General features: G+C 43.1%; 1 protein-coding gene across 1 annotated transcript in view; it reads right to left on the reverse strand.

Annotated features, from left to right (window-relative positions):
• ELAPOR2 (endosome-lysosome associated apoptosis and autophagy regulator family member 2) overlaps positions 1 to 27,560 on the reverse strand; it is a 101,880-nt gene that overhangs the window by 32,151 nt on the left and 42,169 nt on the right. The window contains exons 2-5 of the mRNA XM_065667316.1: positions 19,072 to 19,192; positions 4,596 to 4,791; positions 3,784 to 3,931; positions 1,053 to 1,139 (exon numbers count right to left, since the gene is read on the reverse strand). Coding sequence (XP_065523388.1) covers positions 1,053 to 1,139; positions 3,784 to 3,931; positions 4,596 to 4,791; positions 19,072 to 19,192 — 552 coding nt within the window. The remainder of the gene's footprint in view (positions 1 to 1,052; positions 1,140 to 3,783; positions 3,932 to 4,595; positions 4,792 to 19,071; positions 19,193 to 27,560) is intronic.

Genomic DNA, 27,560 nt, shown 5'->3' on the forward strand with positions numbered 1-27,560 from the left:
GAAAAAAGCCTTGAGGAGAGTCAGAACATGCATCTCACCTAGGTCATGCGTCTATATCTCATCCAGGCACCCAAGCAACCCTCACAGCCAGTAGCACATCCCAGATGATGATACCAGATGGCACCATCTCCCATGCAGACAACGTTACACCTCTCAGCTCACCAACGTTGATGCCCCAGCCTTGAATCTATCTCTCAACCCGTGCCACTCACCTCTTCTCACCCAGCTCTCCTGCTTCCTGATGTGACTCTCATGGGTTTGCAACTGAGCCAACAGGCACTGACAACCGGAGCTGGCTATGGAATATGGTTTCTTTTGCAGGAGGATAAGTAGACCATGGCAAACAGAGACCAGGCTGCTGTCTATACCCACAAAGAGCATTTTTCTTCTGGCACAATGTCACCTTTGGCTGGCTTTGGGAATTAGGGTATGATAGTGCAGTGGAAGCCAGGCATCACCATGAGCTAATGAGTTGGTGTGCACCAAGCAAACTCAGCCAGCTGGGTCACAGGCCAGCCAAAGTGCTGCTGCTCCCAATGTAGACATGCTCATATCAGAGCTGCAGCAGCCACCCTGGTGCTGCCAGCTTGCTTTCCAGCCCAGTAATCCACCACGGAGCACAAGCTGGGTGCAGTCCAGCTATTCTACACACACTTGAGAGAAAAATGCCCATCTTATCTGCCTTCACATACACACACCGCTCTGCTGAGCAACAGAGTAATTTGTGTTCTCAGGAGCAAACAACTGTTGTAGAAGATTTCAATTACAATCATGCAGAGTGACTCTGGCATGTGGATTTGCATAAATCTATTTAACCTCATAAAGCACTTGATTTAAAGCCCAGGGAAATCAATATAAAGTCTTGCATCTATATCATTTGCTTTGGGAGCAGCCCCTTAGAGATCTCGGTGGCTTTGCCCTCAGTACTAAGAAAGCTGTTCTTCTTCAAATGCATTCACAGTGTCTGGTCCTGGTTTGCTATCTGCTCAGAAGAGATCAAAGACATTTAGTACTGGAAAAAGGCTTCATGAAGGAACTTTTTGCTCACTTACAGAATGAGAGCCCCATTCCCCGTTGTCTGTAAGCTTCACCCATTTGTCTGCTGTGGACTCCATCTCTTTGCACTGGTCATTTTGTATCTGTTAAAAACACAAGATCAATGACCACAATCAGGTGCGTATCCCTATCAGCATAATGACTGCTGGCTGGGAATGATAAGATTTAGCTTTGTTCCTCTTGTCTACTTATATAGGACAGAGCTACCTTACTTGTGGCAATAAAAAAACCCCACCCCAACTTTCAAAACCTGATAGCAGCTTAACAATGCCTCCAGTGACCACTTCTGATGTAGATGGAAAGAAGAGCAAGAGGATAAGATCTCAGCCTTATTTTCTTGGCATTTGGTCAGACTTGGATGCTGAGTACCTTGTTTGGCTGCCTTCTTCTCCTGAGCCCACCAAGACCCAGATCTCCAAAATCTGGACACCATGGGCTTCTAAGTTATAGGGAGGTAGAAGTGGATGGGCCAAAGCTGGAAGACAAATGCTTTCTCTGCAGTCAGTATCTGCTATGTCTTTGGTTCCCTACCACCTGACCTCACTAGGGATGAGATTGACCTTATCAAGGGGGAGTCAATATGCCATGGGGAGTCTGCCCTGGCAGAAATGTGAGGCTGACTGACCCTTACCCAGGTCCAGCACAGCTCAGTAGGTGAATGTCCTCACAGTGGTTCACTTCTTTCATCTCAAAACTGTCATCTCTGAATAAGCAGTATCAAGTCCCTTTGAGGACAAGTTCAATTACTCAGCTTTATTCCAACCAGGGAGAAAGGCCAGTTCAACACTTTCAGAAGACCTGGGGTCAAGCATCCTCCTCAAAGTTGTTCCATGTCAAGTCTGAAAAAAGTCACATAACCCCACATCCTCCAAAGCATCTGTGCACTTAATTCCCACCTATATCAACAGCACTGAGGAAAAGAGGTGAGAAGAAGCACCTAAGTACAAGATAGATCCCTAATTATCTTGCACAGTCTGAGCTCCAGCACCTTTGTGCTGCAGTTCCCATCTGCAGAAACAAGATAAGATATATAATCTCTTTTTATAAGGTGTAAAGGGCTTCAGTATGCAAAAAGAGCCTGGGAAGGGCAGGCTGCAGAAGCAATATCTAACAAGAAGCATCCACACTTGCTTCCCAGTTTGAGGACATCTCCTCTCTAACCTTACATCAGCAGTGCAGCCACTTGCGCCTCGACAGCCCAAAGACTTTGTCATTTCCCAGCAAGCCACTGCCATGGAAATGCCACTATCCAGAGCTAGAGTCACTGTTAAATATATTTAAGCACAAAGACATGTTGGAGAAAAAAAAAATGGACTTTTAGAGGAGTGTTAAATATGGTTTATTTAACCATAAAACAAACCTCAGTATTTTCAGGAAACTCCTTGAAATACTGCGGCTGACTTGGAATTATTTACATGGGCATTTCTATAAGGACTGCACCACTCACTGCTTCTTGAACAAGGAATGATAAATTTAAGGAGGTGGATGAGTGGGATATGGATAAAAATAATAACCAAAAAGCCAATTTCAAAGCCAGTGCTCAGAGAAGCAATAATTGCTCACTGCAGGAGCAGATCAGTCAGTCAAGCAACTGGAGCTAGGATTCAGAATCCCGGTACATTCATCTGACAGAAGAAAATATATTTGCTGCTTTCTCCCCATGAAGAAGACAGGATAGTCTAACCTGAAATGGCTAAATAATATGGCCTGCACTGTCTTTATCATAGTGCAACAGCAGACTATTGCGCTGATGCAGCAGCAAGAGGGTGCCTCCAACAGGTTATTTTTGTCTTCCTTTCCCATCTCTACTAAGGATAGGGATACTTTGCGCCATCACCAGGCTTCAAGAAATATTAACCAACACCAGCTAAGGCTTCTCACTCCTGTGAGGTACCATAAGCTATGTTTTCCAGATGAAAACCAGAGCTCACCAGACAGATACAGAGGCAGTAACAGAGCAGACTGAAAATTCGCAGTCATCTCCTGCTCTGAGTTGCACCCCCATTATGTTTTTTTCTGTCCCAAGTGGTAGATACACCACGCCAAGGAAAGCAATGCAGGTGTTGGCAGAACCTTCCAAAGCATCTCCTAACATGGGGCATCTATGCACGATGCAGAGCCTGGTGGTGGGAACACTCCAGCTCCCTGGATCCCTACCAGACCACCCACCCAGGCAGAGCAGGGCTGCCTTTCCCATTCCAGTCACTGCTGATCAGACTGGTTTAGTAACTTGGGTAGAGCATGGTGTAAGCCTGGACAGGTTGTTCCCATTTCAGAGGTAATGATGCCCAGCCCCTCCATCTCACAGCAAAGACACATCCTTAGAGCCTAATTCCTACTGAAAATCCTCTGAATTTTTACTCCTAAATTTCTTTGGAGAATTGTTGTTTCTGGATTTTGTTTGTTTGTTTTTGAGGATCATACTTTTGTCTCTTCTCCTCTTTTCATCTTAATTGCTGTGACCCAAATTGACTTAAAACTAAAGCTAAAGGTTTCTACATACTCATGCCTTGGAGAACCTCAGGTTCTGGAAGTCTACCTTAGAAGAAGTCTTTTTGAATGTCAGGGCCCTTCAAAGGCATCTCAAGTCAAAGACTTTCAAACTGATGCTTCTATCACCAACAGCTACCTTGTAAAAGGCTGGACTAACAGGGACAGTCATGATCCCTAATGGAAAAATCCCAGTGCATGGTAGATAGGTTGGATTCGCCATGTAAAGGGTCTTACAAAAAACTCAAAGAAGATGTTGTTGTCAATATACTGGTATTCGAAGAAGACAGAACCCGATTTCTTCAGGTGCACAGCGTAGATGAGAGAAACTGTACAATCATCCCTGTTCGACTCTATGTAGTTCCCTCGAGGTGTCCATGAAGAGCTGATGAACATAAACAAAATGAGCCTCAGCTGAGATCACAGATGTTTAGGAGACTTTTCTTGTACTTAATATACTTATATAGATATATTTTATATATTTTATATATACATAATATACTTTTTTCTATTACTCAATAAAGAAGCCAGAATCCTACAATAGCTAACAGCAGTGAATATATAACTTTATTACTGGAGTCCCATTTGTTTTTCATGTAAATATAATACTTTTCATTAAAACAAAGCATGGAAAATATAGTACTAGAAATGTAGGACCCAACCAACATATGAAAGGTTTATTACCCACAGGTTCAATATACTCTCAATTATACTCAGAAACAGCCTTCAGCAACCACCATGGGTCTCTGAATAGGCTGTGAAATTGTCTTTTAGCCACATTTACTATACTATGACCCTGGTGCTCTCCAGCTACAAACGAGAGCTGCTCCAGGCTGGTCTTAGACTCACTAGCTGCTGATGAGCCCAAGCCGATCATGATGACAGCAAAGAGAGGGATACAGATTTCAGTTCCTAGCCATTTGTTTGCCATCAGTAGAGCTTGTTACCCTCCAGAGACCTTAGATAAGTCATTAAGTTGGTTTTGTGCTGCTGAGCTGACTCAGGTTTACCCACGGCTGCCTCACCCAGATGCTAACAGCACTTCTTACTTGTTGCAGCTGTCAGCTTTATTCTCTGCCGAGCCAATCGCCGTGTCCATGAATGTCGCCACGTTGGAGAATCCTGTTGGCAGCTCATCCCACTCGTCAAACTTGATCCCACTGCCCAGCGAGTAGGTCCCCTCTGCACATTTGCTGCACGCCTGGTTCTTCATCTCCAGGTACTCGCCAGAGGCGCAGGAGAAAGCTGGGAATACAATCGTTGGCAACATGTGAATGGAGAAATTAATCACTATCCATTTCCATTAATCTTTTGCTGCTCAATTAATTAAGAGTGAACTGACACTTAAGGGAACCAAATAGGAATGCCCCAGTCCCAGGAACACAACACTGGCTGCAAAATTGAGATGTTCACCAGTGCATGATCCCAAATCCCAAATGATGGCTCCTGATTTGCAGCTTGTTTCTGCTGGCAAAACAAGATTTTAGTCCTCTTTAAGACTGAACATCCCTGACAGAAAGCAAATGAGAGCTTTCTGCAGCACACAGTATTTCCTATATTGCTTTTTAACTTAACTTTGGTGGTCTAGCCAAAGCAGGATTCAGAACAATGCACACAACACGCATCCCAAGAAACGGTGGGATTTTTTACTGTTCCACACGTGCCACATTATGTGGTAGCAGGTATTTCATACACTCCCTTTGGGAGATGTAAAGTCACTGGTCTGAGAAACTGTAGGAGAGACTGCTAGCCCAAGTGATGAAACTGGCCCAAAGGAACTGACACCCCCTGAAGTTCCAGCATACAGGTTCCATAGATGTGCTGATGTTTATCTAACTGCAGAAAGTACTTGATTGTAAGGACTTTATAATAAAGTCATGGCTTCTTAACACCAATTTCCATCTGAATCTAGCTGCAGTTTACGTTCCCATTTCTGTGCCAGCTCCCACAGCATTTCTTTGTGTATTTGCCCTTGATGGGCAGCACTGGAATGCAGATAAAGGTCCATTTTGCTGGAAAGATCTGCGAAAGGGTCATTTTCCGCTCTTGGTCATACCACCATACTCTGAATTTGAACCAATGGACTTCAAGCCAACAAACATGTTTTTCTAACCTCTTGGCTCACTGGTGATGGACCAAGAAGAAGAGCGGGCAGGAGCCTAGTGGGGATGGGTGCTGGGGCGGAATGAACATGGAAATCCTACTGCAATGGATTCCTGTAAAAGACTGACAGACAGGCAAAAAATCCACCCTCAGTTGGGCCAAATGGTGCTTTGTAGGCAGTGGCACATGATACATAATGCAGCTAACATCCTATTGGAGTCCCTTTGTGACCCAGCTCAAGCCATAGGTTGTATTGGCAGCTGGGGCTGGAAATAAAGCTTTCTTCAGAGACCTGGAGAGAAACAGAAACACTTCCCCGTGTATCTGAACTGAGACCACACATTGTACAACTTCTTACCTAAATGCCTAAAGGTGTCCTGACTCACTGCTGCAGCATTATTTTACATATATTATATCTATAAATATATATTATCCTGCTTTCTTTTTCTCTTTTGAAGGGCGTAGAGAGAAGCCATGAGGAAGGGAAGTAAAAAAGCAAGCTCTCCATAACATATTTGAATTCTTTAACAGTTTCAACATCCTTTTTTAAGAAAGCTAAATAGCAAGAAATGGGAGAGTGCTGCCTAACCACATGTTCCAGATTAGTGAATTTCAAATAAAGACTCAGTAACTGCGAGTGATTTGCTGCCATAATGAAGATGCAGAAGGCAGCAGAGCCTCCTCCTCGAATGCAGTGAGCTTGAGCAGAGATTATTGCTTTAACTAAACTGATACCTTTTAACTCCTTGCAGCCTGATTATTTTAGAGAATAAAAAGAGTTGAAGAGACCAGGCAGGATACGATGCAGGACATGGTCATCCATCACTCATCTTCCAGGTCAGAGATGAGTCTTTTTCTTATTTAGATGGGAAATTACCTCCTTTCCCTTTCCTAACAACTGTATTTCAAAGGTAGCAGCATTTCCCATCAAAACACATGCATCTGCAAGCAAACTAGCCCTGAGCATGCCAGCTGCTTGCCAAGTTCAATTTGGGGCTAAACATGCCTAATGGCAAGATGAACCACTTTCAACATTGGAACAGATGCATCATCTCGTCTCATTCCATGCGGTCAGCAGTGGCTGGAAGGGGACGAAGGGAAACAAGGTGTGTGATGAGCACGGAGATGGTCTCCTCTTCTAGTGCCATGCAGCTTGCTCTTCCAGCAACGAGGCTGACCAAAGACCAGGACGAACGCTAATCTAAACAGCATCAATTCAGGAGTCTATCCTAGCCAGAGATGGGAAGGGTGTGGCTGTGCCCAGAGGGATGCTACAGAGCAGATGTCTCCTGCAATGGGCCAGGGGCACTTACAGGGGACAGGGCACAGGCAGATGATCCATCTCAGGGTACTGGAGCTGCAACTTGATAATGGCTGCTCCACCTCATTAAGCCATAGCTGAGCACAGATCCAAGGTGATTATCTGTCCACAGAAATGGTTGAGATAACAGCAGCACCACTGTGCCTGCGAGGGTGGCACGCAGGATGCTCTCAGAGGAAGGGTAGCATCACCACTTGTAGGAGGCTAAGGTGAAATGTGAAGGTTCAGGAATCTAAATCATGTATTTTAGGTGTGTGCTCTGATTTGTTCTCCACTAAACTATCCACCCCTCTTGCTTCAGGCTCCAGAGGAACAATAAGACTCCTGGCTTAGACGTAGCCTTTGTGAACACCATCTGACCCCAGCCACAGAACCCATTTGTCTAAGCATTTGATGCATAATTTTCAGAGAAAACATCTCTATTGAGACACCCAGTTTCAGAAAACAGAACTAAAGCTGCTAAATCACATAGCCAATCATGAAAATCTTTTCCAGAATCAACACTATTTATCCTGTTTGGACATTGCTATTCCCAGTCCCTCCCTGACTTCAGACTTTCCTATTACACTTTCCAAATACCAGTTTGGGTGCTACACACCAGCTAACACAGAGCAAGGTGCATTGTGAAGACTGAATTTGATCTTCTTTCTGTGAGACACATTGAAAGGTTTCATGACTCGCCCCACCATGAGCATTTTTAAAACTGGGAGAACAAATTCAGAGGCAGTTAGGAACAGCACAACATACAGCAGTGCTGGATACACCAATGCCTTCAGGAGCTCCAGTGAAGCCAACACAATCATTGGTGATTTAAAACTATAGCTTTCTTAAAGTAAATACAGAATTAAAATAAAACATGGTATGGTTTGTACAGACAACCAGTCTACTCACAAAAGATGCTGTAAATACTGTTAGATATTGCCAAAGGCAGCCACACACATCTGTATACGTATGCAAAAGAGAAGGATTCACTTCATAAAAAATTAACAACAGCTACAATAATACCCATGGAAACCATTGTATAAGCCTTGTCAAACAGACCTCATTTCATTCTTTAAAAGGATTACAAGTCGCTTGATAAAGGTGACTGACTGTATGTAATAGATTTAGTGTTTCTAATACGGTTAACTTTGTATTAGAAGTATTGTCATTCTGATGAAGAAGGTAGTGCTGCACAATACCAGTGAGGCACATCTTAAATGGATTAAGAATTGCCTGAGTAACAAATCTCAGACCGGGCTGTTGATGGGAAACCACCCCTGAGCAGGGAGGAAGGGGAAAGTTCTGCCTATCCCGGGACTGAGTTTGGTGGTTGTCCACATTTCTATCAACAACCTGGAAGCAAATAGAAAAGGAGCAGTATAAAAATAGGTGGAAAAGAAACTACTGCCGAGGCTGAGCTCACTCAAAGTCAGTGCATTTTAACAGAATCAAATCAAACCATTGAAGGCAGAGTGTGGCCCTGCCTGCAAAAGGCTGATGTATCCTGGAGAGCAGCAAGCCTGAGGGTCGGAGGGGACCCAACATTCATCAAGAGCTTTTACTGTCAATATGTGCAAAAAGGTACTAGTGAGATCTGTGGATATATTTAGAGGTGGAGGTAGAGATGCGTAGGATGGAACATGTGTATTGCAGGCAAGAAGATTCTGCTAATACTTAAAATAGTTGTGATTTGGCATTTTTTAAGAGGTCAACACAAAACTAAAGGACCTTAAATGCTTTTAAAATCAGGGAGAATGTCTTGGAGGGAGAGATCTTAGTTTAATGCTTAGTTTAGTTAATGCTTAGTTTAGTTTATCAAGAGTGTGAGTCAACTTGAGTAATATGTAAGCACCTCCAGAGGGAGAAAACCCAGGATCCCACTGGACTCTTTTAATCAAGCTGAGAACTGCATGAGAACTACCACCTTCTGGAAGCTGAACCCAGACAAATTCACATTGGAAATAACGCACACATTTTTAAGAGGAAGAATGACTGATTGCCTGAACAATCTGTCATGGCATGCGGTGGACCCTTTTTCTCTCAAGTAATTCATGCTATAACTGGACACCATATGGAAGGAAAGCTCATGCCAAATACAAATTATCAGCCTCAGTATCAGCCTAACTGGATGCATTTTGATGGCCTGCAAGCTCAAACTAGAGAATCTAATTAATCCCTCTGCTCTTAAACTCTGAGTTGAGAGCGATGGTATCTTACCACCCTCCTGGGACACACATGAGGCACCCTAAAGCAGGAGCCCTGCTCACTGCATAACCACTTCTAAGGAGCACTTGCAATACGTTACAGATCTGATAGCACTCTACAGTCACTTTACAGACATGGAAACAGCTCCCCAGAGGGCAAAACAGACCATAAATAAGCTTGCCACATTTGCCTTTTGACTGCAAGGTCATGTTCTGACTTTTACAGCTGCGGCCTTCTAGTGATCTTGGTGGACTAGGGTTAATGTCAGTTGGCACATTTCTCTTCTAGTAGCCCATCCTCACAGTCTCACATTGCTTAATTTTCTGGTACTGGCGGTCAGGACAGGCTTATCACGAACACAGCTAGACTAACAGCTGTGATCTTCACATGTATATGACTACTTGACACCCTCTGAGGTCTAAAACCTTCCTCTGGAGTGTTTCCTCCTGTTGAATATCATAGAATCATATAGACTCATGTCTCCCAGATATTACCATGCTGTAAGAGGGATCAAAATATTTGTTATTTCACCAGAAGATGAACCAAAGCTCCCTCAATGTCCTGCATCCTTCAACACCAAGTCTACAATATATTCAACTGCTTTCCTCCTTTATGCAGCCCTGGCTACTCGGTCTTACACCTTTCCTCAGGTAGCTTCCCATCCCACGCCACTTGGACCCAGTACTTCTATTCACTCTCCTCAGAAGACATTCTTCTTCAGACATTTCTTACTTACGATAACCTAAAACTATTTCAGCTCTTCTATTGCCACCGAGCATGCGCATGTTCATGTGCATCTTTCTGTGTCTCCCTGCCTCTCAATACATTATGATTTAAAGAAAGACACAGGACTGGATTTTGCCATTAGAAGGTGGTAGAAATTGAGCAATTCTTCCCCAAATCAGAGAAAACACACAGCAAAAATATTATCTCAAACACTGGCTTTCCATCCTTTCCCACTTCATTCCTATGTTGTTCGTTCAAAACCCCACTGCTTGGCATTCAGGTGAGATACTGCCACCTCCTGCAGGAAGACTCTGGGCTGAATTATCTCAGCTTCCCATGGGCAAAGGTGAAAACTATAGCTGAGAAAGGAATTATGAGGTTGGCAGCATCACACAGCTGTCCCTCTGAACAGCTGCTGGGTTCAACAGAAACATGCCATAAACCTGGAGGGAAGATGTGGCCAAGGACAAATACATAGAGGCATCTGTTCAGAGATACCCTGAGACATCAGGGTCCCCACAACATGGAACCAAGGACCAACCAAAACAAGGGATGAGGAGAAAAAAAGAAAGCCAAAGGACGAGAGGAAATCACTGCTTCATTATTAATGCTTCCTATAATCTCAGCCAGCTTCAGAATGTCTTCTGTGAATAATTTATACAAGGCTTCTCCAATAGACTGTGAATAATTGATGTTCGTTTTCTTCAGTCATTATATCCCAATGTGTTACCAGGAACCAGACTGAATCTTAATTTAAGAAAAAAATCCGTCAAGGCTGTTTAGGCTTAAAATGCAATCACACTGAAAGCTGCCGTGTCTTGGGGAAGAGACCCCTTCTTTTTTATAAAAGTAAATAATTTTTCTTTTATCCAAATTACAAGATAGAGCAATGCTTTTTCTATTGCACCTCTCTGACAGCACAGTACCATTTTCCTCAGCTGGCACAGCACGTAGGATAGTTTTATGATCACTTTTACTTTACCATTTGGACACTGAGAGATGTGGAATGGGAATACTCAATAAATTCATGAAAGTGTGGTGCAGAAGGGAGCAAGGCAGTCATCACCAAGCCTTTAGCAAGCACATTTGCTGCCAAGGTTAGAACAACCATCCTCGTGACTCAGCACTGGGAACATACCTCAAGGTATGAGTGAGTAGCTCTCAAGGCCTCACTGACTCTATCAGGTTTATTTTGATTGCTAATCAAAGAGGTTGGTGCAAACCATAGAGGTTGGTGTAAACTGCTTCTCATGCCATTTGAGATGTCCTCTGCATGCGCAGCATGCACATACACAGTGCTTCCCTCTCATCTCTCTACCGAGCCATAGCAAATCTCAAGGTCTTACCACCTGCTTTGCTGTTGAAAGAGAAATCAGTGACTCAGAGGAAGTTGTGTTTAACTTATTTAATTACATCGTGTACACCAGTAGGGTGAAGAAATCATCAAAAGACACAAAGGCTGACCTCTCTCTTGGAAATCTCATTACACACATCAATATGCAGTTTCTGATAACTCTTCTCCAGGAATTAAACTCTGTGGTTTCAGTGCAAACTCTTCTCCTTTTTTAACTATTTACCTAAAAGAATCTGTGCTTCAAAAAGCCAACAGTGTGAGTTTTTGTGCAAAGACAGAAAATTATTAGTGAAACTGGGGTTTCTCTCAGGGTAACAATACCTAGCAGGAAAACCTCCAGATAGAAATGCCATGGCGTTATACACCTCAATCCAGGGAAGAAACTTAATGCCATCAATAGGACTCACCTCCCTGAGTTAGGAATATGCATTAGCAGGGATGCTCTAAGAGGGATAGGAATTAACATCTGCTTGAGTGGTTTGCTATATCACAGCCTTTTCGTAGCAAGTCTCAGACTGTGCCGTGCACACCACTGCTGGCTAAACGTCTTTGTTACATGACAGCCTTGCATTAATTCCTCAGCTTCACAGTGCTCCTCAAAGCAGTCCTCTCCCCAGTGCATTCTAGCAGGAAAACCTTTCCTTTTCTATTCAGAAAAGACATAAAATCTTGCCTAGGGATACAAAAGAGACTCAGGTAAAACTGAGTTGCCCAGTCCTGCAAGCCATACATGCAAAAGTGACCATATAAAGATCATTACTTTGAAATCTACTTCTTGCACATCTCGCTGTTCAAGGCCAAGGGCCAAATCTACAGCATATTCTTAGATTCCCTGGATTTCATGCCCACTAATGCCCTGATTTCAGCTGGAACAGTTATTTTTCTGGTGCAGTGCTGTGTTTTGGCTTTGAGAATAATGCTGATAACTTGACAACTAAGAATCCAGTTTGGTATTTAGGTTTGAGAGAACAGCCTTCCCCATGTGACTCTTGTATGTTGATGGGCAGTTTCATGGGAACCATACAACCATCCAAAAAGGGGAGAGAATGGAAAGTGTTAATCGGAATGAAGGAGCAGATCAGTACGCACCATTCAAGTGAGCAATTGTCAAGGATGGAGGAATGAAAGAGGAATGAATACATTTTTTGAGCATTGCCTCAAAACAGTACTTTCCTAAAGCACATCTGTCACCCTATGTAAGTATATCTATGGGCATACGCCAGATCTAAATGACATGGTTAAATACCAGCAGCCATTAATAGCTTGACCTCATTGTTTCTTTCAAGCTGAACACCCAAAGAAGCAACATCTAAATGTCACCTAAAGTGAAAAAAAGATTTTAGTGCATCAAGGTTGATGAAGACAAGATCCAATGCTTTCAAGCCATGAGAAAAAATGATAATGGATAAATGCCTAGTCCTCAGAGCTACACTGATGTCACCATACTCCCTCTTCAGTTGAAACAACAAAATCCCAATCATTTAAAAGCCCATTAACGAGACCAGGAAATAATCCTCAGAGAATGTCAAATAAAAAAGGAAAAAAAAACCTTCTCTGATGATTTGTCAGGATTCACACATTTGCTTTAAAATGCTGTAAGTCCGGAATTATTTAAGCCCTATGAAAAGTAGTTCTGACATGCATCCATGACATTCATGAAGACAATGACACTGTGGTGATGATAAAATGTTTGGAGTACATAACAAACTATTTTGAGATAACATAAATAAATGTGACTGTGTAATAAATAGCACCATTCTCACAAGAGTATTTGTATGTACATTCACATCCACATGTGCAATAATGTAAACATGAAAGAACTACTAACACCTATCCCTGTATTTTCAAGTCTTCATCAATAAAATTTCTATATTCTAAGTAAAACTCCAGCAGAACCAATTCTTCAGCACAAAGACTACACAGCATTTGCCTAAATACAAATCTAATTGACTAGGCTGTAACACCAGTGCATGGGTCTTCCCAGACATATAACATTCATTTTATATTACCCATCTGCACACATGTATATGTGCATACACCATATGCCATAAAATTTGCAGATATCCACTGAGTTCAAGGGAGTTAGGAGCAGACCCACTTTGTACCCATTTGGGATACTCAATCTCACCACAGACCAAGAGAATATCAAACTCAAAACCTTCAATATTCCTGTTATGAAAGCAGAACGTGAAAACTCTTGCAGATCACTTAAATTGCCTTTAAGTGTTATGAAACCTACAAGCTTTCAAAAGGTCATTTGCCCTAATCATGTCTATAGTGCACTGCACTTAGCAGGAAGATCTATATCTCCTCCTGTGGTACCCTAGGAGCAGATTACAAGGGTCAGAATAAACTCAACAAACACAACCCGGTAGCAACAAATCAGGACAAATTTGGCTCTCAGGGCCCAGCAAAGTCCATTGTAATTAAGGACAGTCTATTTTCTGAAGTCAGTGGAGCTTTTCGCACTCTTAAAACTTGGCACACACTCACACGCCTTGCCTCAAAACTGAAGCACATTTCTGGCTTCAAAGAAGTTGCTCTCGCCTTAGGTAAAGGTAGGGTTTGCTAAACAGGGCCTTTAATAACTCCATGGCACTGTATTTGATCAAGTTCTTCCATATTATCAGCACTTTTTGTGTCTCCTTTCTAAAGAAATCTTGCTGGTTATAACACATTTGAATGCTGACTATAAGAATGACCCTACCAGCAATTCTTCCCTTTGAATATGGCAAATTCAACTACTTTTTAAATTGCTCCGTTTTTCTCACTCTAGTTCATTATGCACATAGCACCACTAAAATGAACAGATATTTATGAGATAAAGTACAACCTATTCTCATGGCAAAAAAAAAAAACAAACTCATATTCTGTGGAGTAAAAAAATTAATATTAAGAAAGAATTTTAGGTCAAAATGTGAACCTTTTAAGCCCTTTTTTTGGTCATTAACTCTGCTGAGAGAAGTATATCAGCACACCAGGGCTCAGCAAGGGCACACTCTGAACCAGGTATTTGGGTTGCATCTGGGAGAAGGGAAGTAAAAAGAGAGGAAGGGAAGGAGACATGGAAGGAAGGAAGGCTCCAAATTCAGACTTTAATTTGGGTGTAAAACAGGCAGCATATGGACAGACTGGCAGAACAGCCTGGCTGTGGCCACTGAAACAGACTGCAATGTAGTGTCAGTGGGAGGACGATGCCAAGCCCTGCTCCCACTTTCAGGCCCCAAGAGGTCCCCATTAGACACTGTGTACAGCCCCACACTAAGGGTTTCCAGGGATACCAGCCATAAGGGGTGCAGGTATAAGGTGCATAAGGGCTCAGCCCTGAGAGAAAACTGCTCCCATTGACTGCCATAAATATTTTCCATTTAAAAAGCCAAGCAGCTGCCCTGATGGCAGTGATCCTTATCAGCTAAATTCCCTTCCTGCTATCAGACTCATGAGGTGATCAGAGTGAGATCTGTGGTAATTAAAACTGAACGAGACCAAATTAGTTAAGCACATTCCTGACTGTCAAGAAGTAATGCAATGATTCAGAGGTCTGGATTTTGCTGAGGGAGGCTGTCTGTCACACCCCAGCAAAAAGCTCCTTGCCTTCATATACGTACACGAAACAGTACCTAAAAGATGCCTGGAGGGGACATCTTATATGGAAAGCAGACAAGAGACACATGGAATAACTGTAGGTGTAATAAATATTTCCTTTTTCCTAGCCAAGGTCTTTGCTGCACTTTTAATGAGTCCCTTTGCATGATCCTTTGCAACCGTGATGTGGGGGCATTAAGACTATGAACAAACACAAGCCTGAGAGGGGTAGCCAAGCAGTCTGTTGTGGCCGTGCCACGGCCAATGGGGCAAGCACTGAGGTACCACACCATAGCAAATGGCAAAATGCAGGCTGACACCCTGATATGGGGTCTGAAAGTGGTGATGAATAAAGCGTAACAGGCAGGGAGACCAGAAAGAAAGAGGGGAGTGAATACAGAAAGAGCTATGTCGTCCTAGTGCATTGCAAGTGAGCTACTGTGCTGCACTTTCTCTCCATATCCAGGGCCACTGCATAGCAAGACCTCCTGCAGTAGCATGAGTACCTTTCATGTGAGGTTCCTTCTTTCTTCCCATCTCCCACTTGGATGGGAGAGTTGTGGAGTGGAGGGTAGCAGGAGGGGAAGGTCATCATGCTGCTCTGTGCTCACAGCATGATAAAGGCAAAAAAAATCCATATTCTAATAACCAGGACATAAACCAGTCACGACATGACAGCCCTTTTTACTCTGAATCCCGTGACTATTTCTTAGAGGACCTTGTCTGCTCCATTGGCAAACACCGCAGGTTAAGTTTCTGAAGACTCAAAAAAAGGGCTGAATCCTGTTTCAGAGGCTACAGCCATTTCGGGAATGCTGGCAGTTACTCTCAGCAGGTCACAGTGAGCTGTGCTTTGCCATGTGCACTTCAAAATGCAGCAGAGCACCGAGGTACCCAACCTAATTAAAATGGGTTCATTCGAATGAAGAGCAGTAAAACCACATCCTGAAAATGAGCACATCTCGAGACACCAACCAAGCTCTAGTGCCACACTTAGATTGCTCCAGATTCTTGAGGCACCTAAGCTAATACATTTTTAGCAATCTCAAGTGTCTCTCCACCTCAGTGGAGGCCACAGTCTAGACGTATTTAGAGAGGTGACTGGAGACATTTAGCATATCTTTTGGATTCCTAGTTCAGGCACCGTTTAAGGAGAACGACTGCTGAGTATTTGGAAGCGGGAGAGGTTGGCGCAGTATTCTCAGGATCCAAAATGAATGACAGCCTGGAAGTCACTTCTGTTTTCAGGAAGCAGAAGAAATCAATAGCAGATACTCTCAGGTGGCAGGCTCTTCTGAATAGATGGAAACAACTGCAAACGGTACATCACAAAGTCAGTGGCAGTGGCTGATGCATTCCTACAAACAAACACTTTCTCACCCAGATTCCTCCAAACCAGTTGTGTCCTAACTGACACCAAGGACCACTGAAGGAGACAAAAAAGGCCTAAGGGGTCATGTTGCTATATATCTGGAACCCTTTTTTAAGAGAAGAGACATAGTTGGCTCCAATACATCTCAGGACTAGTAGATATCTACCTGAAAATAGCAGATCTCCAAAGCTGGAAATTGCTTTACTGAGAGTAATTGTATTATGATCCCTGGTTCCACAGGCTAAAGAACTGAACGAGATACCTAGGGGAGTCCAGGACTCTATCAAATGTCAAGATGAACCCCAATGTCAGTGTGCTCTGGTATACGGTATGATCTACAAAACGTAGGAGAATCTGACCAAATTTGTAGAATGCCCAGAAGGACACATCTCAAAGGATATGACATAGATATGGTATTTCTTGGCCTTGAGATAAAATAACATTAGACCTATGAAAAAAAGAAGACATTTCCAGGAGCAATTAATTACTTAGTAAGTGAGATGTGTATGCAACCCCTGGCCAAGTCTATGGCATGTAGCTCCCTGTGTACACAATCCACTCAGAACGTGAGTTGCAGCAGCCTCAGATACAGAACCTTTCATTTTTCTCAGGTTAGAGCAATCTGTGCTTTTAGTATAAGACATCCTTGGTCCAGGAGCTGTGCTGTCAGATGAGACAGAAGCCACCAGCTCAGAGAATATGACAAGCCAGCGAAGAGGTGTCTATCCATCAGCATTTTCAATACAATTCATCATCAGCAACAGATCTCCATGTGCTAACTCTGAAGAGCTGGAGGACACACAGTTTGCAAAAGCTGCCTCTCCCACTAAATCCCACCTATTGAAGAATGGATGGCCAAATGGGAAGGGTGTTCCCTACACATTCCTCCAGTGACTGACTGCTGTTCACGGATTCATGCTTTCACACTGAGAGACTGGCTGTTCTTAGATCAAAAGGTGAAAGACTGAGAGATGAGAAACCCAAAATTACTTTTGCCATCAGAATATAGCCAGACATCTCCTTAAGCCGGAAAATCTACCACAAACACACACAAAAGGAAAAAACTACATTAACATCGCTGCACTCCCTAGAGCCCAGACAGATGAGATCTGAAGGGTTCAGTAAAAATAAGTCAAATATCTAATTGCTTCTCAAACCAGTTGAATTGCCATGGGACTTAACAGCAGTACTACAAGGAGGAGAGAAATCTAGTGAGATGAGTTTTCCAGTGTATTTAACAGAATCCTGTACTTTGGTGTACAACACTATAGCCAATCTATTGGATAAAGTTTTCCCCTTGTCTAGCAGAGGGCCAGATGTGGAACAGCCAGAAATTCATCTACTCTTCTAAAACAGTTGAATTTTCACTTGAACTGATTTAAGACCAGAAAGACACATAAATAAGAAGAAATGAAGAAGGAAGTGCACCATTTGCTGAAATCTGCAGCAGCAAGTCAAGAAGAATGAATGGTGCTGGACCTTCAACTATTTATCACAAGATTTGAGAAGAAATAGTATACCAGAAAACAATGAGTTATGCCTATGTACTCCAGAGCAAACCAAAAGCAGTTGTGCAGCAGGAGGGATAACACTATCTGCTCCTTTATTGTGCAGACAGCAAAAAGTAACAGGTTTGAGGATTTGAGATTCAACAGCAGGAAAAGCTGTAATGGGGGGGAAACGAAAGGAACAAAATAGATGAGCAAATATCTGGAGAGCTTGTGGGCTCTTCACCACAGAAGGTCCCTGAAAACAGTCCAAACACACATCAGGCATGAATGACAATGTAATTGCTACTATAGCTATTTGGGTTAGGAGATAAATTATGGGATCACCTGAGGTGCTCCCCAGCTCTATATTGCTGTAATTGAAAAACACATCCTAAGGGTATACAGGGATTCCACATTTAAAACCTCAGAAACTAAACCTAAACACCCGGAATAACATGGCAACTTCTCAAATGATGCTTGCAGGCAGTTAGAAATCCGTCAATGGTCAGCACTGCTGTGGAAACCATTTATGATGTGCCTCACACTGGGACATATGTCATAAAGAAAGCAACAATAACCCTTTACGGGAGGAGAGTCAGAAGTGAGTAAACCTCGTCTCTCCTACAGCAGAACCGGAAGGATGTTGCCATGGTTCATCCTGTTTGTCAGACAGAATAATTTATACCCCCTGGTACGAATTACTGAGAAAGCAAAGCACTGCTAGGATCTTTTGTGGAGAGAATTGCTGGAGCAAGAAGCTGTGGTGGGAAAGAGCCTGGGCAGCTACAAAACTGTGAGGGAACAGTTCAAACGTGTTCGCACAGCAGCAGTTTGCATATGTCCCCACATGCAAAGAAGTGTTTTAACATTAAAAAGAGCCCCACACTCCAAGTTGTTAAAAATAAACACATAAATAAATAAAATGCAAAAGCTTCACCATGGAAATAACTAAGCCAAATAAGACATTTACACATTACTTATGCATTCAGCTTAATACTTAGCTAAATAATGCAGGTAATGAGAATGTGGGCACTATGCACATATAATTTGGCCACTTCTTGGTCACCAATTTGGCCAATATGGCTACAAATGGAGACCTGCAGAACTGGAGAGTATGGCAGCCCAAGACAAGCAACCACAGCTCTTCAAGTGTGTTGTAATAGACATGACTTGTATGTGATTTAGCATACAATGGTACCTGTAGTGGACACTGAGCTATAGAACTACACTGCATAGACAATCCCTGCTCTACAGCTCCAATAAGGATAGGAGGGGAAAGAGAGACCCAGGGACACTCAGGCCACCAGTGACAGAGCTAAGAAGCTATACAAGGGTAAACAGCACAAGCAGGTAGTAATGGTGTGTAAAATGAAAAGTGCCAACATACTGCATTCCTTCCCTTTCACCGGGTCGGGTAGTCCAGAGCACTCCACCGATGGATTCGGGACAGCTACCCTCCATCTGGAGCCACTGCTGTCGCACTCCGTGTACTCAAAGTGGTAATCTGTCTGCAAGCAATTACAAAGAGCTTCAGTTTCATCATAACATTTGCATATTAAGCTCATTAATCAAGACTGGGATTAGCCAACTCAGTTATAATTAAACCAGAGAGGAAGTAGCTGGCGTGGAACATACTGTGCAACACTCTCACTGCTTTGATGATCATCATGTATCATCAAAGAGCAAGCACAAAGCACATTGGCTGCTGTGCAGCACAAATGCTAAGGCAGAGGGTGGGATTTACAAAAGCACTGAGAAAAGGGAACAGATTCCACTAGATTTTTTTTTCCTAGTATCTTACAGCAGGACTGATTCCAAATTTCTGGCTGGCATGGAATCTGATCTATAGCAGCCAACCAACCTTCCTCTTTGATCAACAGAGCAAGCCATACACAGAGCACAAGTCATGCCATGTTAGGCTGGGTGTCTAAGGTGGAAGGGATGAACCACCTTCTGCAAATGCCTTTCCCTCTCCATCGATTTCAGGGGAAGCGCAGACAAATTAGGGGAGATGAACCCAGTGTTGGGATACCTCTGAAAATGTTGTCCAGGATCAGCTCTGAGGAGCACTTCAAGGCAGAATGATGGTGCCAGGGGAGATTAAGCCCCATGGTCTCTGTGACTGAGATAACCCCTGAGTAGTCGAAGTGAAAAGCAGGAAGAAACTTCCTATCATTAGGTAGGAAAGAGTTCTAAGATTTCTCTTACCAATAACATCGATTCAGATGCCACATACAACCTAGACTCACATCTAATTACATTTTTAGGTTTGTCTTTACAGCTTTGTTTCCAACTATTAAAATAAACCCCAGCAATATCTCATCCTGAAACCAGAGTGGTATCAAGAGAGAGTTTGAGTGAATCTGGCAGAATTGGCGCATAACTTCCTTCAGAGGGAACAGACACATACTGGCAAGGTCCATGAGATGTCCCCACATAGGCAAGACAACTTCCAGTTCCCTTTGCAATCAATAAAAGGGAAAACACCGACCACGTGCCTATTTTAGACACCTGCCACAGAAGGCACAAGGATTTAACACATGTCTTAGAGACACTTCTTTCCCTCCACTGGCTGCAGAGGAACACCAGACCCTTGGTTTGGATGGATACTCCTCCATTTACTCAGGGGAACACCATCTACAAGTCTGCATGGCCCTGTGTGGCTCGTTAACACACAAAATCATGGGACTGAGGAAAACAGGATCAGAGCTTTAGCCACAGGCTCGAGGTTTATGCAACTTTAGGGCAGACTGGTGCGATGGATCCATGAAGTTTGGTTGGTTCCTTTCCATTTAGCTGGCTATGAACCAAGGAGGGGGAAGGCAGTGGTCATGCCTGCAGCCCAAAGCATAAGCAAAAGTGCTCCTTAGCCGGCAGAAGCTCCCTCTCACTATGATGAAACCCACCCAAGGCATCATAAACCTGCCTTTCTAAAGACCTGTGGCACCGTGACTGCAACATCAGCCCCTAAGCTATGCTACCCTAGGAGGAGGTACGTTGCACACAAGGATTGTTTTAGGGACAATCTTTTCCTGGTCCTTCTATAACCCCTTGCAGGGCCGCCCCCCCACACGATGGAGCAGAAGAAGGGGAATCAGGTGGATAAGGGTTGGTCCGTGCTGGCTATGGCATACATTAGTTAATCCTTGCAAATATTCAGCTGACTTACAAGAAGGCTTGCAATTCTCCTCATTTACTTATGGAAAAACAAACACTACTGAGTTTAATATTTCTCCTACTGATACCATAGCTCTCCAGAGATATTCAAATGTTAATAAAGTTCTACCTAAACATCATTAAAGCCTGTGCCATTTTGCATTCAAGTGCAAATAATATTCTGATTTCTCTGGAATTAGTATTTTCATGGTTCAATAAACGTCTTTGTGGGTCAACCTACGAATTAGAAACCTAACTAACAGCACAAGGGAAATGAAAACTATTTGTCTCAAAGTTAAATCAAGGCATAAAAGGATACAATCAAACCCCGAGCCACACATGAAATACGATACACCACACTCCTCTCAACTCCACAAAAATACTCTACTAAAACATATATTTCTCCCCTTTCATTTCATTATACAATCAGAACAGGAGAAAACAGTCCTTAATCGTCTTGGTATGAAATCTGCCTATAAGACAACCTGAAAATTAATCTGAAAATTCGTTTCAGTCCTTGGTTAAACACAAACAGCTCCAAAAAATCTCTGCCAGCTACCAATACTACCACCTTAGAATCACAGAATCATTACAGTCATGCCTTGGCTGTCCTCCCCTGTCCTATCCTGCCCTAACCTATCCTATCCTGCCCTAACCTATCCTATCCTATCCTGCCCTGCCCTGTCCTGCCCTATCCTATCCTGCCCTATCCTATCCTCTGCCCTGTCCCGTCTTATCCTGTCCTGTCCTGTCCTGCTCTGATCTGTCCTGTCCCGTCTTATCCTGTCCTATCCTGTCCTATCCTACCCTGTCCTATCCTACCATATCCTATCCTACTCTATCCTATCCTGACCTGACCTGTCTTTCTTTTCCCCTACAGTATAGTTTTACCTAGAAACAACCACTGAGGGCCCAGCTGTATCCCTCTTTTACAACCAGAATGTATCTGTGCTGCATCACAGACATGACAGCAGCTCACAACTTCAGCTGCACCATCAGCCAGCTTTAAGTTAGCCAGCTCGGCTACTTACAGTGGGTGAATGTAACTGCAACAGAGCTCTGGTTCAGCTGAATGACCCAGCATCTCAAGCTGTGACCCTGTCCTCAGCACCAGACACAGCTCAGGTTCAGACTTACGAGCTGGAAGCACACCTTGACTGCAGCATCAACACCCTCGGAGGACACATGAGTATGCAGGCACTGGAAATTGCCAGTTAGTGCTGGCTTATGGGGCTCAGTGCTTTTAATCCGTGTCAGCAATTTGAACTTCTAGATAAAGCTGGCTGACAGAAGATCCTCCATAGCATCATGGGACACTTACAACACCTCTGGTTCTTGCTGCAAAATGCCGTTGCCTTATGTTGGGATTCTTTCTCCTCCCTGATGGAGAAAGTTCTTCATCCACCAATTCTCTGTAATTCTTTTCATGGCAAATCCATTGCAAGATGTTTTCCTTTGCCACCTATTGTTCTGTGTTTGCTTTCAATGTATTTTCCCCACCGCCATCCAGATATATAGCATCTTTAAATTTGGCTATGGGCCTGTTTTAACTGTAATTCTGACTCTGTTTTATTACTTTTCTGGGCTTGTCCCTAATCTTCTAAACATGTTCCTCCCCCAGTTCAGCTGTTATTTTCTATAACATTTACTATTTTATTGCTCGTAATTCTTAGGCTTTGTCAAAACTGGTTTGAATTTCAGTCCCAAAGAGTCAGTTTCCATAGGAAAGTGTCTCTAAGGAAAAAAAATTAACAACACCCCCTATAGGGTTAAGCTTAAAATTGATCAATTTTCTAAATGAGAAATGGATGCTTTTCCAAGAAAAAAAATTAGAATCAACATGTAGCCTCTTCAGCTTAAATTCCAAACCTAAATTTCAAATGAAAGGTTAATAGCAACCTGAAAAATGCTGACAAAAAACAGCCAAGTGTGTTTGGTTTACCTTGGGCTGAAGTTTGCTTTCTTGTTCTTGGAGAATTAGTGAAATCACATCTGCGCTACCAGGCAAAGCTGTTATAAGAAACTCTCTGACGTATGTACACTCTCTTTGAAGGACACAGTGTACAAAAACATGCACATGATGTCAGAAATGATGCACTGGTCACAGCTCTCCCAGGGGGAGAAACAAATGACAGAATTTGTCCAACATCCTAAAAAGCATCCATATGGGATCAAAGCTGTGGGCCTGGCACCATCACACTCATCCTGTGCAGAACCTCAGCAGACCTCTCCTGGCTCCTAGCCCTCCATGAGCTGGCTGAGCAACAGTTCAGCGAGGTATATCCCACCCAGCATGGTCCAATTCCCCTCTTCTCATACAGTCCTTAACCTGATTTTAAGTGGCATGGCGTGCTCTTCCTTGACCAGGTCCTCAGACAAAGTGCATGCAGTATTAGATGTCTCCAGATCTCTACATCTGAGCTGCTCATCTCATGGTCCTTCACAACTGTTGACAGACACAGGCGTTTTCATGGCACAGCTCCTCTCATCTTAAAGCGAATGCCTATTTCAGGGCATTTCAGAAACTGTAACAAATCAGTTTCTTCTCCAACGACTGGAAATCTTTCTCCCAGATGACTCCCTGTACAGCTGAGCTTTCTCCATGATAAAGAGCAACACCCCTTTCCATACCTTTCCTATTTTTCTGCATCAGTCTTTTCACTCCTTCCTTTCACCTGGATGGGGGATGAAAGAGCACACAACCACTTACAACCAGTTCCCAATGCTATGAACACTTCCTCTGGGCAGAAATCAGTAGGAGAAGCCCGGGAGCACTAGACATTTACCATACCTGCTATGAAATGTACTAGCAAGAGTCTCTTGCAATTTAACGGCTTGCTCTGCTCTTGCTGTTTCCCAACCACAGACATCAGTGAGCCAAAAAGAAAGGCAAAAAAAGCTTCTACTTTATCTGTCACAATACTACTAAACAACAGCTCCCAAGACACCTGTCACTTATTCTTTCTCTGTACCTGCACTGCTTGCTCCACTGATACTTTTGCTTAACCCGATTAACTGCACACAATGCTATTAAAAGGTATTACTTGCCAAAAAGGGCATCCATAATCGTTACAGACCCATGTGCTATTCATATCTACATGTGCAACAGGGATTAGCTCTGTATTTATTTAATAAATAAATAAATAAAAGACTCACACTCATATACAAGTAAAAGCCTTTTTAAGGAAAGAATGAATACAGGAGATAAGAAGGGGGTCCAACCTCAATGAGCACTCTTGTGATCCCCCCCAGACTAAACACACTGAAAAGGAGACATCATTTTCACTTCCCTGGTACACCAAGACACGATAACCCAAAAGATGGCAAAAGCAGAAACACAGCAGGCTTTCTGTGTGGATGTGTTTCCCTATGTCTGGCCTCTGTAGCACTGGCACACTTCCTACACTTTCAACACTTTGAGACTACTACAGTGCTTTCAAGGGCTGCCTATCAGTCACTTCTCCTAACCCAGGCTCTGAAAGAGGAGATGCAAGTTCCCATTTCGGACTAGTTTCTATCCCAACCTCCTTTTTTACTGCACTCATTCTTTCTAATTATATCCTCTGGTACGAGTCCTACTTCTATGTGCTCCTCTCTCATCCCCAGCCCATGAGGGAGCAGCCAACCTGGCCGTCAGCAGGGCTCTGTCACATCACTCATTCAGACTTAATGCCCAGTTCTACATGTCTCTTGATCATGAACACATTCTCTTTAATCTTTGAAATTACTTATATTGGTGCTTTTCAGCTACAAACCTTCTAATTACTTCCATCCGTATTCCTAAATCCCCAAATTCCCAAAGATATTTATGTGTATTCTGTCGTATTTCCCTTTCTGGACTCCTAATTCATTTGTGGCTTTTTTGGCAGTGAGAAACCCAGCCCTAATTGCATTACATAGAAGTCCACCAGGCAGCTGAATATATTCAGACTTTCTGAAAATCAGGTTATTTGCATCTTCAGCCTAATTCAAGCACCAGGTTTCATCCACCAGAAGCTGAGGTTGAAACACTGCCAAAGCCATCTGCAAATTGAAGATGAACTGAAGAGGTTTACTGAATGAAGGCCAAAATTAAGCAAAAATACAGCATCAATATTTGTGAGGAATCAGAATAAACGACATTTTAGGTGGGTTTTTATATAACCTGTTTAAACATAATTCTCAGGATTCTAATCCGAATGTTTTAAAATGAATCTTTATTCCCAGGCCAGTGAGGGGAGTGACCTGCATTGGATGGATCTCTTCAGAATGATGGGGTATGTTCAGAGAGCTATGAGCAGCTCCATCAGCAGGAGGAGGATAGAAACAACCCTTATCAATGTCCAGAAATAAGCAGCTGATAGAAAAGTGGATGAACACTGTGTACCAGTGGAAATGAAAAAGGTACTGAGCTCTCCCACAGCCAGGTCAAAGGACTTCCTTTGCCCTTGGTCAACATCCTGCAGCGCTGGGATGAATGAAGTTCTTCCAGCACATTTCAGATGTTGAGTAGGGCACATGAACTCTATTTATTTCTGCCCCCAGAGCTGAAGGAGCTAGCTAGCCTTGTTTGCACATGTATGTTTCCACACAGGCATCTGAGGTTAGGTGGGACAAGTATTTTCCTTTGTACATCTTCACCCAGGTGTGACATGCTGGCCTGCCCTTTCGATTTTGAATGCATTGGTGCAGCCTCCTAGTCCAACTGAGCCTCCTAGAGACGCTTGTGGTATAAATAATATGCTATCACTATGGCAGAGTTTTAAAGTGAGAGATAGCAGAGTCAGACTGGCACCTCAGAAGCCATTTAGTCCATCTTCTTGCCCCCAAACCAAAACCATTCTCAACAGAAGTTTGCCTAACCTCTTAGAAACCCCCCAGTGACGGATAATACACAGCTCCACAGGGTAAAGCTTATAGTTACCAGCCAGATAAAATAATGCTAATGTGCACAGACCGTTCATCAAGCAGCTAATGAAGCAGTTATCACCATCAAGGAAGCTGAGCACGAGAGCTAGGAGAAATGCATGGGAGGGAAAGGTTTATTTGTTGAAAAGCACAGCCTAAAAGGTACCATTTCAACATATAAACGGATTCAGAGCACAGCTGGCACCCAAGGTTGGCTGTGTCCTTCCAAGAAACTATTTATTATACTATATATTTATAGAAGTATAGAATGGTTAGGGTTGGAAAGGACGTTACGACCATCTGGTTCCAACCCCCAATATACATTTACTTTATGGTTTGTTAAGGACAGTGCATTCCCATGTAATACAACATCACCTGCATGAAACTTCAGGGCTGGGCTCTCAGCAGTGACTCCTCTTGGCCTTCAGCCCCCTTCACTGTGGCCGAAATCTGTGGAGATTTCACCAGCCTCATTGGGCACTGGATGGGATCAGACACAATCATCTTTTAGCAGAGCTTTCACACAGTGACATTTCTTCAGCCTTTGCCAAATCTCTTTCAGCAACAACCCAGTAATGACCAGGAGAGCTTTTATTATCATTATCTTATTATCCTTTCAGTGCCCACTTTCAGTCTGAAAAGGTCAGGTCCGCCAGCAGCCCTCCCACTGTGAGGAATTCACTTTTCTTTCAAATACAACTTCACAAACAAGCTATGTGCAGCCATCTTTGAAAGAGTCCGGGATTATTTACGTGTGCAACCTACAGAGACAAGCAGTGATTCTTTCATCCAGGGCCTCATCTGTTGCACAGCTAAGTCAATAAAAGCTATCCATTGACTTCAAGAAGATGAGCCACAGTCAACCAGATCACGTTCTCATAGAATCACAGAATGGTTAGGGTTGGATCACCGTAAGTATGAAATAACAGGCAATGGGCATCCTTGCAAGTAAAACAAAAGCAAAGACCTTTCTACCTTTTAAGATCATCCCATCGAATTTCATGTTTGGAGATAGCAAATACAGAATTCTACAGGATGGTGCAAAATAGCCCTAAAAAGATTATTTTCAGCCAGACAAACTGTTGTGTGGAAGAAGTGACAGCTTAAGTGATAGCTTAGTAAATTAATGAGGGATACTGGGCAGTTTGCATGCCCCAACCCATGTTTTTCCTCTTCCCTCATGTCAGCACTACAGCTTAGAAGAACTTGATCCATCGTAGTCTTTTTTTCACTGTTTTGAAGCCTGTTCCTCACATGCTGCTGTGGGCAGAGAGGAGAAAGCAGAAATGGGTGACCGAGGTGGGAAGATGGAGAGGGGAAGAAAAGCAGGGAACAGGACTGATCCAATGGCCACAGAGACTTAGACTGGGTTAAACTAATGATGAAAATGTGCCTTGATCCTGATGTCTCCTCTCGCGGCTTTCACAGCTGTGTTATTCACGGGTTTGGGCCTCTCTTAGGCACCACAGAAGAGTTTAATGAATATGGAAATGAGAGCAGTCTCTAGGGATACACATCTCCACAGCCAGCCAACAGAATTGCCAAATGCATATTCTGGTTCATAGCAACAAAGACTTTACAAATCTACATCAGAGAGACTTTTTAATGCCAATCAGGCCATAAAGAAATAGACAGTTAAAGAATAAACTTGGTGTTTTAACTGCATCTTTGGTGAAGCGCTGATTCCTGGTTTAATACTTACCCTGCTTTACATAAAGCAATTCTCAGGGAAGCCATCAGCAAGAAATTCAGACGTGATGATACATGCTTGCATAGTATCTTCAGCCCTAAAATACTGTCTTCTTAAAGGAGAAAGTAGAGTTAAACCCTCCC

The sequence above is a fragment of the Lathamus discolor genome, chromosome 1 (genome assembly GCF_037157495.1).
Source record: "Lathamus discolor isolate bLatDis1 chromosome 1, bLatDis1.hap1, whole genome shotgun sequence".
NCBI classification, from domain to species: Eukaryota; Metazoa; Chordata; class Aves; order Psittaciformes; family Psittacidae; genus Lathamus; species Lathamus discolor.